Source organism: Neolamprologus multifasciatus, chromosome 1, assembly GCF_963576455.1.
Source record: "Neolamprologus multifasciatus chromosome 1, fNeoMul1.2, whole genome shotgun sequence".
In the NCBI taxonomy this organism is placed as follows: Eukaryota; Metazoa; Chordata; class Actinopteri; order Cichliformes; family Cichlidae; genus Neolamprologus; species Neolamprologus multifasciatus.
The window spans coordinates 28,556,006-28,570,027 of NC_140439.1; the positions used below are offsets into that span (position 1 = coordinate 28,556,006).

The 14,022-nt window shown below is 40.5% G+C and overlaps 1 protein-coding gene across 3 annotated transcripts in view; it reads left to right on the forward strand.

The window, feature by feature from the left end:
• Positions 1-376: 376 nt before the first annotated feature.
• Positions 377-14,022, forward strand: part of unc13c (unc-13 homolog C (C. elegans)) — a 119,467-nt gene continuing 105,821 nt past the window's right edge. For 2 of the 3 annotated variants that reach the window (XM_085154659.1, XM_085154669.1), the window contains exons 1-2: positions 377-1,042; positions 6,834-11,110. In XM_085154659.1, the coding sequence (XP_085010785.1) occupies positions 7,033-11,110 (4,078 nt within the window). In that variant the 5' untranslated portion in view covers positions 377-1,042; positions 6,834-7,032. The remainder of the gene's footprint in view (positions 1,043-6,833; positions 11,111-14,022) is intronic. The other variant, XM_085154678.1, reaches the window with a different exon arrangement.

Below are 14,022 nucleotides of genomic sequence, written 5' to 3' on the forward strand. Positions count from 1 at the left end.
TAACTTGAGGTTGGCCCTGACCATAAACGTGTGTGTGAAAGGAAGAGATGAAAGTGCGCTCTTAGTGCCCCTCAGGCATGCCCATAAAGCCGTGCACAAACACAGAAGAGCTCGCGCGCACCACACATTCGCGCGGATCTTGACGAAGAATTAAAGCAGTACTCCCGTAGCCTACAATAACATGGGTCCCAATGTGTGTCTGTGTTGCTCCTTGTTCATTATGATATTACATAATTCTGATGTTTCCTGTTCAGCATGTCCAGTGATCATATCATCAGGCAAATAGCAACCACGAATCACTCACATCGGGGCTCTACCCCCCCTCCTTCCTTCCTCCCTTCCTTCCTTCCATCACACTCAAGGCATCTCTCGTAAGCCTGAGTGTGTGTTTGGGGGTATCTTGCGCCCGTGTGTCTGAATGTCGGCTCAATTCTCTCAACCCGGCTCAGTGAGCACAAACACGCACACACAAAGAGAGAGAGAGGGAGTGAGTAAAAAAGAGAGAGAGAGTTTTGTATAAGGGAGGGATGGGTATTCTCCAGCCGGGGAGCAGAGCTTCAGTCTCGGCAGCCAGGAGCAACAGCAGCAGCGCTGTCTGTCTCCCCATCAGCGTCACCGCCACCCGCCTGCATCCCATTTTGGACTAGACACCCCGTGCAGTGAAACAGGCTACGGGCACGATCTTGTGTGTGGTTGTGTGAGCGCGCGTGCGCGCTTGTGTGTCATTCCCGGAACAAATAACAACGAAGGAGCGAAAGAGGGGGTACAGTCGGTGGCATGGAGCAGAGGTGTGTGCACGTTTCTTCACGGAGGCGCGACTCTGGGCTGTGGTGTCTGACGGACGCAGAGAGATGCTGTGAGCTCTGGTATTAGCAGGCAGCTGCGCACCGAGCCACTCTCTCTTCTCCCTCCCTCCCCTCCCCTCCCCAGCATCGCTGCTCTCTCCTCGCTCCGACCATTCGCTGAAACTGGGGAATCGGCTCCACACTGCTCGTTTTGCACACTATCGCTGGCGTCCTACACGGGGATTTGACACAACCAGGTATGTACAGCGGCGAAGCCCTGTCAGGCGCTCGAGACGTGTTTGCATGGCGTGGGAATCTTGACTGTTTGACTTCATCCTGGATCTTCTTGTTGCTTGCCTCCCCTCCCTCAGTGGCCCTGTCAGTGGACTGATGAAACGTTATTTGAGAATTTTGCGAATAGATGGCATCATCTTGATGTAAATAGGTGAAAAAAAATAAAATGCAAGGTGTTGATGATACTGTCAATCGTATTGTTGTTTCTGATTCAAACAATGTCGATTCTACAAACGTCCCATTGCTCTCATTCTCACCTTTCCCCATGTTGTTCTGCACAACAGGAACGCATGTGAGCAATGCTGTTGTTTCACACTGAGCAAACGCGATGAGACTGGATCCCGTCATGCCAGCCAAAGAAATGATAATATTTTGATTTATGAGTGGAGACAATCTGTTGTGATGTTGGCTGGTTTCCTAGGGCTGCGGGCAGATATTTCACTGTTGGGAAATAGACTACACAGGTTAGAAGAAAGGAGGCGGAATGTAGCTGAGGATGGGCGTGAGGGCAAAATGATTTGAGGATGCACACACCCTCACACGCTCAGCTCCCCCACTAGTGTACTTCGCTCTACTCACATAGCAGCAAATGTGTGCTTGAAAGCAATCATGCATGGAGGCATGCATGGCACACATGTGCGTGTGCATACATGGCTGCACACATATGCGCACAGGGATGTACACATCCACATGTGCACTAATCCACACTCAACCATAATCCATAATCATGAGTCTGAAGACATGACGTAACACATGAGCATCTCTCATTTATATGGAGCCCTTTCTGAAGGTTTGCACAAAATATGCCTCAGTGCCAACCAAAAGCTTAAGGGACTAAACAACACACCAGTGTGTAGTAGTAATTGGTTGCAGCATAATAACCTTAAATTGGTATAGCCGAGTTTACATCAGAAGAGGAGCAGTTGTACTATTGTGAGAAATAGGTTAGCATGCCTCTAACTGGCACTCACTTTTATTAAAAGAGAGTGGCAGAGATTGTAAAGACTGTGTGAAATGGAGTGTTTTGGAGTGCTCTGCTGATCAGATGCATTTGGAAAAATAGGGGAAATAGGTCCCTGGATAGTAATGCTGGGCTTGGGGTAGGAATGCCTCAGAGCATAGGGAGTGGGTGTGGCTGAGGTACTCCCCTTTCTCTGGAGGTTTCTCTAGTCTGACTCACAAATAGAAGGGGCTGTAAATCCGGACTATGGGAATACCCCAATTTTGTTTGTTACAGGAGCCAGTGATCTCTGACTAAGCAAGTTCATTAAGAAATTAGTTATTTTTAAAATATGCTGAAGTAGTTGATGAAAAAGACACTCCATTGGAGTAGTTTGAGTCTCAGTGCCTTGCTCAAGGGTCGAGAACTATATTTGATAATTATATGACCCACTTTTTAAAGACAGACAAAACAAAAATAATTGTATCAAATGTTTCAGTTATATAAAACAAGACTATGTTACATTATGTAATGATATAACAATTCCAGTACACAAACTGAAATAGGCAAGCAGATCAAGAATTCCAAGCAGAACCTCTTGATTCCCATCCCTATTCAAAAATGAGACTAAAGCGGGATTTATACATCTGTTTTAACGCTACACCAAAGGTACATCATGACATCATAACTTATTGAAACCCTATCGTGCAATCTGACGTGCACTTCGCTAGAAATGTGACCATATGTCACATTAACACAACCTGCAGTGACTGTGATTGACCCATTGGGGATCATTGTAGCTTCGTACAAATTTACGGCTCCTTATGTTTCAGCTTCCGTTTTTCAAATTGATTTGATCAACTCGAATAGAGAAACTCAGCGACCAACTAGTGTTTCAGTGTTACATTGTAGACTGTGCATAGATTTAATGCAGAAGAATAGGTTAAGCTTGAGGTCTAAAATGTAGAGACAAATAAATCACAGTACAGTATTTGAATATGTAAAAACCTGGTTAAACAGACTCAATATGAGTCTGCTTAAAGAATTGAAATTAGTGGAACACGCGTAAGTGGGATGAGGTAATTTAGTTGTCTCTCATCCTTTTTTTTTTCTTTATTCTTGCATCATTACGCTCTAATGGGACGATACAAGCGATACCTCGTGGGCATTAGCAAGTTATTTGCACATCAAGTCTAGCTCTGGAAAAGGGCGAATGCTTCATTTGTCAAACCTTAACATGCACATGTCAGGATGTTGGCTCTGTTTACACGAAGGCAGCTCCCTAATTGGTGATCAACACTCATTAAACACTAGTATTCTTTTAGTATGAAGTGTCCAGACCAAGTGCAGCTACACTGCAGTACAGTGCTTTATGTAAGTGATGGTTTAGTGCTTGCTACAGTAAACAGTAACATATCCCAGATGCCATATTTCAGCCAGGATTGTGGCTGCAGCTCAATTTGGTTCATTAAGTGCATTACAAAAATGTGCATCACAAATGCATTGAGGTAATTGGTTTAAGTTAACCAGCAGTCATTTTTAGGTCTGTTTTGTAGATGGTTGCGTGATAATGTATTATTATGGTTGAATCATTCAGAAAGCTTACACAAAAACATTTTTGTGATGTGATTTAGAACTTAGGCTATCTGTTTGACAGTTTTCAGTATAACGACTGAAAAGGTCGCTTTTTATATGCTATGCAAAACCTTCCTCCTTGAAGCATAATCTATGTTTGAGTAGCAATGAGAAGTACTTCAAAAGTAGAATTTTTTAGCTGTACTATGGAAATGGACTATGGACTATAGCTGTACTATGTCTGCATAGCTTGAAATTTGTCTCTGTTTAACACTGACAAAACTACAGTAAAATATCTGCACTTATTAGCACCCCGTATCTGCAATCCTGCCTGTGCAGGGACAGCCTTCCCTGCTAGGTGTGTATCGCCTGCACGTCTTTGCCAAATTCAGCAAAAGTTTGTTTGATCAGACTGAATTACAGTGAAATCTTTAGAAGACCCAGGACTGGTGACTCATTGGGGTAACATAAGAGATGTGCAAGAATTGCTTTATCTCAACAACCATTAAAAAAAAAATCAAATCCTGCTTCAGATCCTCAAAAACCTTTGTGCCAAGCAAAAAAAAGGGGGAAAAAAAGCCAAAAAACCTGTATGTCAGCTATACATAACATCAAAGGAAACTGAAAGGTTTGATGCCAGTGTTAATTCTAAGGAATTATTTGCTCTGAGAAAGACACGTTTGCAGTTTTTATCACTATAGATCATAATCCTCCAATATTTTCATAATCAAAAATATAATTCTTATATTGTAGCTTCTGGCATGCAAATGTCTAATTCAATCATTCAGCACATTCCCTTCCTTTTATTTCCTCGCATTCCACTCATCATTTCCATCGTACTCTTCTTTCATGCAAACATTTCATTTTGCTCATTATATTGCACTATTCAAGTGTGTAAAAAAATAAACATATTTATTTATAAAAAGTCATTTGTAATCATTTTGGGATGTATCTCTGCGTCCTGATTTGAAATAATTCACTTAATAAGAAAAGAACATGCTTTCCAGTAATATTCTACCACCCCATGTGACAATATAATATTATTTTCCTTGTCCTAGTTAGTTTTAAGTGTTAATTTTTGTCTGGCTGAAATATATGCATTAGTAAAGTACAGTGGTTTCTCAGGTTTACTGAACCTTTGTTTGGGCTATCCAATATTCTCTACAATTAGGAGGCAATTAAATAGGAGAGAAGGGGTGTCTGTAACTCAGACCCTTCTTCAAGAATGTGTAAATGAGCCACCTATTTTTCTGTGCACTTTGAAATATAGAAATGCACTCTTTGAATAACAAACTCTTGTTATGTTGATCTTTTTCAGTAGTTTAATGGCACCAGATTGGAAACTTAGCACCATCACCAGCACTTGATCTTGCTGGTGTTGCAAGATCTTGCACTGCGGTTCACTCATTCACTTTCATTCATTTAGAGACATGTTGGAAATTCACTTTCATTCACAATTTTCTTTAAGACTGTGTGAGACTTTGCTTTGTTCACAACTCGATTGCCACTTTTATCATGCAGTTATAAGTTTAAAATTCAGATGATCACTGATCATGAAAGTATTTCAGGCAATCTCGAGACATATTAAAACATTATCTGCTGTGATTCATTTGTTGGGGACAGTTTTAGGTCATGAACCATTGGTTTCAAAAGGCTGCTCTTGGCTGTATGCCATTTTAAAAGAGCTGAGTCATGAACCTCCCAGTATAGCAGTATATTGTAGTTGTTTTTTACCTTAACATTTTGCTATTCCATAGCTGTAAGAGTTTTGACAGTTGGTAAAGATTTTTTTAAAAGTTAAAAGCTTAATGATTTGCGAATACATCAGGACAATTTTTGAAAGATAAATCGTCATTTCAATGATATCATAATTTAAAAAAAAAAAAATTAACTAGTTAATTGAGTATCTGGTGACCTATTAAGACTGGTTCCACTGCAAGACATTTTCAGAATTATGTATAGACAAAGAGCCAAACTGCTGGACTACTTACTTTATACAGTAGTAGCAGAAAAATGTACATGATGGCATCACATTTCAGTTCTATTTGCTAATGTCTAATCTTTTTTCTGAGGCAAGCAGTGAAAGCTAACTGAGATGCTGTGTTTCACAGCTCATTTAAAGTGAGCATGTCTCTGTGGTCATGAGACTGTAGACACATCAAGCTCTAAACCCCAGAACTAATGTGTAGCAGCTGTCAGGTCCTCAGCACAACAAACATCTCTCTTTTGAATCAGTTGACCAGCTTCGCTATATGGAAAATACATACCTCTCATACCCACTCCAAGCAATTGAAGGTTTATCGCTATCAAGTATGATTCAAGGGGCCTCTTTTTCCATGAGCCTAAAATGACTGTTTATAAGCCAGTACATTTTAATATCACTTGAATACGCCTCCCTCATTTGGTCAAAACATCTCTGATCCATCACAACGTGAACACAAGTCCTGGGGGAGTTCTGTGGTGTCTGGATGTTGGAAACAGATCTTTGAACTTGTACTGTTGCTTTCTTTGATGGGAATTGAATGAGCTGTCCACTTTGTGCAGTCCTTGAGCCATTCCTGAGCAGTTTCTTCAGTGTGGCTGGGTGATTTGTCATGCTGGGGAAGGTGACGTAACATTTACATAAATGTAAACACCAACTGTTTCCCAGGAATGTTATAATGTTATATTATAACAGGATGATCATTGTTATTCACATCCCCTACCTTCCAGTAGTACTACTTCCATATAGTTAACTCATGTATCAGACCATTCCAATTAAATTAATGAAATTTGTTTTCTCATCAAATTTCAGCCATTTAACAAGATAAAAAATTTTTTTTTAATTATTTGTCATGGATAGTTTAAGTATGATTTTTTTTTTTTGGAATACAATTTATTTTGGTGCTCCCTCTCTCTTTCTCATTTGATTTGTCAGGAAGTCTAGTTTGTGATTTAAGGTGACATCCATATAGAATGGGTGACTAGGTGCTCTGTTGAATTATCAGCAAAACAATGTGTTTAAAGTTAGTTGTTGTTAATGCAGAAATTTAAATATAGACGCAAATTGTTCTTTGTTTTAGTGTTTACTTAAGCAGTTATTTAATTGGTGTATGAAGACAGTTCAGAGGAGAAAATTTGGCCTTACAAATGTTAAAGATCAAAAGATAAAAAAAAAAAGTAGGGTTCTGCTGTATTGATGTATATCTTAGGAATTTGCGACCCAATTGTAAAACAAATATTCTTTCTTTGTCTTACAGAGAGATGGTCCTTTTCTGGAGGAAGGCCACTGGATTCAAAAGTATTAGTGACTCTCTGCATGGGCTGTGGTTTTAGTGATTGTGAGCTGGGCTCCTTCTGTCAAGCACAGGTTGATTGTGCTTGGCTCACTGACGCTGTATTCCCAGCCAACTTCTCCTTTCATTAGATGATAAAAAAAAGTCCACAGGATTGCCATCCATGGTTTCTGCCCTAATCAAAACTATATCAGCCTACATTGAAAAGATTTGCAAAGGAATGTTTACAAAGAAATTGGCAAAACCAATAAAGAAGAAAGAGAGAAGTGAAAATAAAGAGCCTAAATTGACCACTGATTTGCAAGTACACAATCTAACTCTCTCTACCACACTGAAGACTACCGTTAAAAAGATTTCCAAATGCTCTTCAGCACGTAACATTTCGCTCGAGGAAGACGACGGAAAAAACGACTGTTCATCTCTGTCACCGACTTTCAGTTATCGTGTAGCTATAGCAAATGGACTCCCAAAAAGTTCTCTTTTTTTGAATAATAATGAAAGCATCTTTCCCGAGGTTCTTTCGATTGACAGTAGTTACTCTGACTCCTTGAGTGACACAAAACCCATCCGGAGACTGGATGAGCATAAATCACACACTATGCCAGTAAGACGAAACAGGAAGAGCCTCATCAGTTTGGCTCCCTCGGATGGTAGCTCTGAAGGTGAAAGAGGGGAGCGCTCCAGTCTACACACACTTAGGTTGGGAGCTCTACGCAAGTTGAGAAAATGGAAAAAGAGCCAGGAATGTGTCTCCTCAGACTCCGAGGTGAGCAATTGGAGGAAAACTCTAGGCATTCGGAGCAAATCCTTGGACCGTGCTGGACGGCAACAAAAGAGTTCAACCCTTGAGCCTGGCTCATCCTCAACAGGTTGCATCAGTCAAACACAGGATGTAATGGAAATGATCTTTAAGGAGCTACAGGGGATCAGCCAGATAGAGACAGAACTATCTGAGCTTCGTGGCCATGTCAATGCCCTTAAAAGTTCAATTGATGAGATCTCCAGCAGTGTGGAAGTAGTTCAGAGTGAGATTGAACAGCTTCGCTCTGGATTTGTCCAGTCAAGAAGGGAAACTCGCGATATCCATGACTATATAAAACAAATTAGTCACCAGGCCAATAATTCCACCTTGCGATTCCTCAATGTTCCTGAAGAAAAGTCAGAGAAAACAGAGAGTCTAATTTATAAAATAATAAAAGACAAAATGGGTTTTGTTGACCCTCATAAAACAATTAAAATTGAACTCGCTCATAGATTAGGGCAACAAAGAGAATGTTCTAATGCTAAACCCCGCCCTATTATTGTTATTTTTGCAACAACCCAAGATAGAGATGTTGTCTTAAAAAAGTGCTATAAACTTAAAGGAACTGGCATTACTGTGTCTACTGATAGCTTAACTCATGATGGAAAAGAGAGAAAAGACAAACTGTCATCCTCTCAAACTTATGAAAGCATGGATATAAAGATCTCAGGAAAGGATAAAGTCGTGGAGAGTGATGACTGGGACTCAATGGACAGTGACAAAGAACTGGATGAATTAAGCAGAAATAAATATGCAATGGTGATTTCAAAGCCTGTTCACAAGAGCAAATCAGAGAAGAGGCGGTCCCATGATCATACCCGGTCAGGAGATGAGGCTGGCTACTCAGGCACAGTTCACTATGCTGATGACCCTTACTATGATCCAGAAAAGCATGCAAAGGCTTACTATTCTGATCTGACCCCTGGTTGGCTTTCCCAGAGTGACTACTCCACTCCAAAACTCAGCCGCTCTGAGTCTGACTGCTCAAAACTTTGCCAGTCATACTCAGAAGACTTTTCAGAGAGTCAGTACTTTACACGGGCAAATGGCTGCTCCCTGCTGTCCTCCTCAGATCAGGAACTGTGGCAAAGGAAACAGGAAGACATGGCTTCTTCCTGGTATGCCAGCCCCAGTCACGCTCTTAGCCACGATAATCAAGCTTATGAACATAATGAGGTCGAGACTACGGAAACTATTGACAGCGGAGTTAGCAATGGACTTGTCTGTATGTCAAGGGATAGAAGTCACTACAGTGGCTCTCAGCTTTCTCTGCAAGGTGATCTATCACCGTGGAAAGACTGGCATCATTTGGAGCAGGGTGCTGACTCTGGCTTAGAAGCCTCCATAGAGGTTAGCAGTCCATTTGACCCATCAACAATTCCTGGTTTTCCAGAGAACATCACTAAATGTCAGGAAGTTGATTTACAGTTTGAAGGAGATGAGGAATTTATGATGCTTGACAGGGAATCTTCCCTACCACCAATAACGACCCACATTATTCCTCCTATCACGGAACGTGAGTATGTCAAGTCATCTGCTCGTCAATCTAAGGAACCATGTAAGGTTATTTCAAAAGAAAGCACGAAAGTAGCATCTTCCCCTAAAGATTCCCCTAAAGCCACTGCTAAAGTGACACATAAACAAACTAAAGTGGCTACAAAAGAGGACAACTCAAAAATATTGCTAAAGGAAAGTCCTAAGGTATCTGCTAAGGTTTTACCTAAAGTGACCTCTAAAGCAGCTCCTAAAGAGTTGCCTAAAGAGATTTCAAAGTCAGCAGCTAAGGAATCCTCTCAAACTATCTCTAAAGACAGTCCTAAACTCACTCCTAAAGACACAACAAAGCCCACAGTCAAAGAGGTATCTAAAGTGGCATCTCAGGCACGTCCTAGTGAGATTGTTAAAGTCACTTCTAAAGTGACCACCAAAGATAGCCCCATGTTGACTCCTAAAGAAAGTCCTAAAGAGTCCCCTAAAGAGAGCCCTAAAATAACCCCAATCGACACCCCTGTCTTGACCCCTGTCTCGACTCCTAAAGAGTCCCCTAAGGAATCTCCTAAGGAATCCCCTAAAGTTATTGCTAAAGAACTTCCACAAGTTGTACCTAAAGAGGGTCTGAAAATTACTCCTAAAGAAGTTACCAAAGAAGCTTCAAAACCTTTCCCAAAAGAGGCCCCCAAAGAGGTGCATAAAGTAGCACCTAAGGAAACTGCTAAAATACCAACTAAAGAAATTAGTATGATTCCAACTAAAGAGTCCCCAAAAGTAGTCCCAAAAGAGAGCCCTAAAGTGACCCCCAAAGAAACCCCTAAACCAGCCCCAGGAGAAGCTCCTAAAGTAGCACCAATAGTAGCCTCTAAAGAAGTCTCTAAAGATATCCCCAAAATTCCTAAAGAAAAATTCCCCGAACTGGATGTTAATCATAGCTTTCACCAGCCCCAGAGTAAGTCTTCATCTATGTACCGTAGCCAGAGTGAGATTCGAACAGAGAAGGTTGAGGAAGTTCCCAAGTCTTGGAGCAGTAGGCTCAGCATAGATCTCAGTGAAAAGTCCTTTGGATTTGGCTTTGGTTCTACCTTACAGAGAGCTAAGTCAGCTCTTGAGGTTGTATGGAAATCTGGGTCTCAGACTACCCCTGCTGCGCCACCTGAGGAGACCTCAAACACCTCGTCTTCATTTATGGGGCGATTCCGCACACTATCTGGTTCCACTACCAATAATTCTAGTACTACAGTTGACTCAGATATCCAGAGAGAGCCCGTCTTCTTTAAAGCAGAGGAGGATAAAACAGAAGCCGAGGAACAACCCGTGGACAGTGAGACCCACTATGTTGAAGTAATGGAGCAAGTGCTAGCTAACCTGGAGAACAGAACTAATACTTCTGAGACAGAGGAGCCTGATGAACCTGTTCAGGAGTGTGAGACTTCTCAGGACTATGATGTGTCTGAAGACATTGAAGCCACTCCAGACATTGATGCCTCTCAGGATTTGGAAGCTTCGCAAGAGTTGGAAGCCCCAGGTGACAATGAAGCAAGTAAAGAAACATGTGTGCTGGAGTATGATTGTAGTTTGGATGAGCACTATGATGAAGAGTACAGCGAGGATTATGAAAACCAACTGACTGAGGACACTGCTGAATATGATGCCATGGTAGAATATGTAGATGTAGAAGAACCAGATGAGACAGAGGGAAATGATCTGACAGAGGAGATGGAAGAAGGTGATGAGGAGCTGGAAGAGGTGGCAGAAATAACTGAAGAGGTTGCAGAGGTGGCAGAAAAAGTTGAACAAAAGCAAGAGGATGAAAACAAAAATATTCCAGAAGAAAAACCAATAGAGGCTCCACCTAAGAAACGTATTCGGCCCACATTTAAGGAGGCAGCGCTGAGGGCCTACAGGAAACAGATGGCCGAACTGGAGCAGCAGATCCTTGCAGGGGGTATGATACTTTTCTTCTTATCATTTGTCACTGAATTTTGTTCCACTTTTTTTTTTACATGGTAGGTCTTACATGTGTTGTATAAATTACTAACAAAATAGACAAAATCTACATTTATGTGCTCCCCAAAATTTGTCAGTAAAGAAGCAAACAGCAAGTGAACATCAAGTACAGCAGTCAAGTGTCAGGTGATTGTGCATTAATAAATACAGCAACAAAGTTACTGTAAATATGGTTACAGCTATAGTACCAAATGTTATAACCAACAAAAAAAGGTAAATATAAAAAATAAATAAATTATAAAATATAAAAGCTGAGATGGACTCCAGTCCCCACGGAATCCTGATAAGGATAAGTGAAAGTGAATGGATGGATAAAAAACAAATCCCAGAAAACAATGAGGAAAACAACAAGGAGTATGGGAAGAAGTAATATGCCCGTTGTTTTCAGTTAATGAACAGCAAAAATAGCATGAATTCTTATTTTTAAACATCAAGAAAGTCTTTGGTGGAAGCCTGAATTGCAGTGAATGTAAATAAATGCATGTATATGATTTACACAGTGCAACCAAGCCCCTGACTTGAAATTAGGTATTGTAATAATGCTACTCTTGCATGAACCTCAGACTTTGATACATTTGGTAAAAGTGTTTGAATTGGTAATTTATGTTGTGGTGAAAAACTGAAGGCAGTGAATCTGTTAGGTGGTGGATGGCAGTGTTATGGGTGGCAATGACTTTGAATTCCCATGGCACAGCACTGGATTCTCATGCAGACAGCTGTGGCTTAAGGGATAGTATTTTATTTCTGGTGGGTTGTCATTTATTACCAGACTTTTTAGGGACATAGAATTCTGTTAGTGACCTCCTAAACATCATTTGAAAAAAAAAGCATGACCGCACTGCTATTTAATGACATTGTGGTGGCAGAGAGTCTAAACAAGTGTAAACATAAAGCTTTTAAGCTTTTTTTTTTTTTTTTTTTTCTTTACCAATGAGAAGCTATTAAATGCACTACAATATTTTAAATCATAAATAAAACCATTATACATTATACCAGTAATTGTGTTGTTCATATTATTTTGCCATACCTTTGATTCACCACAGTAGTATTTATTCAGAATTCTGTAGGTCTATGGCATCCCACTTAAAATTTGGATAGATTCATTGATGGAACAGTCTTCCAGTTGGAGTGAAATAAGACGTAAGGGAATTTCCACGCTTACTTAAAATCAAAAAGCTTTTGACCCACATACGTAACGGTTGTAGTGATGGCGGGCAATCTTAGTTCAGTAATACAGGCTACTCCTTAATGCTGGCTGTGTGACAGATGTGTTCATAAATGTAAATTCAGTTCAAATTAAAATAGATTAACCGGAGATTCCCCTCCTGGCGCAGTATATGGGTCTATGCTTTATACATCACTTATAACATAAACAGGTAATCTTATAACAGGCCAATGCAAACTTAATAAAACATTTACTGGCTATGACTCTGCAGTTTTAGTTTTACACATTGCCTTTTTATGGCTACCAGGCAAAAAGAATTAAGACTTGAACTGAATGACTGACTTACTGAGTCACTCCTTATTGCTGAATCTCATAGGTGTGAGGTGAGGCATACAGCGAGCTCTAGGCAAGTGTGACAGACTATCCCCACTTTCCACTGGCTTTTTGATTCTTTTCCATCTTTGATAAATCAGTTAGTGGCCTGGTTCTAGGCAAGGCAAGGCAAGTTTATTTATATAGCACAATTCAACAACAAGGTGATTCAAAGTGCTTCAGAGACATTAAAAACAAAAACAAATAAAAAGCATGATTTCAAATTGATTAAAAAAACAAAACAAAACAAAAAAACAGTAGATAAAATCAGTAGTTAACATTTAAGTTTTGAAATTTAAGCTTAAAAGTGTGGATTTGGTGTTTTATTTAAATGCAGCTGAGAATAAGTGAGTCTTCAACCTGGAGTGTTTCAGCTGATCTGAGGCTTACTGGGAGTTTGTTCCAGATATATGGAGCATAAAAGCTGAATGCAGCTTCTCCGTGTCTGGTTCTGACTCTGGGAACTGATAAAAGACCAGATCGAGATGACCTGAGGGATCTGGAAGGTTCATACTGGGTCAGGAGGTCACTGATGTATTTTGGTCCTAAACCATTCAGAGCTTTATAGACCAGCATCAGAACTTTAAAGTCTATCCTCTGACGGACAGGCAGCCAGTGTAAAGACCTCAGAGCTGGACTGATGTGGTCCACTTTTTTGGTCTTAGTGAGGACTCGAGCAGCAGAGTTCTGAATGAGCTGTAGTTGTCTGACTGATTTTTTAGGTAGACCTGTAAAGATGCTCTTACAGTAATCAAGCCTGCTAAAGATGAATGCATGGACTAGTTTTTCCAGGTCCTGTTGAGACATCAGATCTTTTATCCTTTAAATATTCTTGAGGTGATAATAAGCTGATTTTGTTATTGTCTTAATGTGTTTTTCTAAGTTTAGGTCTGCATCCATCACTACACCCAAATTTCTCACCTGGTTTGTGGTTTTTAGGTGTATAGATTGAAGTTTTCTGGTGACCTGTAATCGTTTTTCTTTGGCACCAAAGTCTATTACTTCAGTTTTGGTTTTGTTTAGCTGGAGAAAATTGTGGCACAAGCAGTCATTAATTTCCTCAATGCATTTACCAAGAGCCTGTACAGGGCCTCGTCTCCTAGTGACATTGTGATATATATTTGTGTGTCTCTGTGAAGGTTCTCAGTCATCCAGGTCATCATAGTCAAAGGAGCTTGCAAAGAAAAGTGTCTGGACTTCTTTAAGTTGCTTGAAGATGTTTCACCTCTCATCCGAGAAGCTTCTTCAGTTCTTAGGTCAAATGGTGGGGAGTCCCAGATTTAAACCTAGTGGGAGTATCCCCCCGCAGAGGG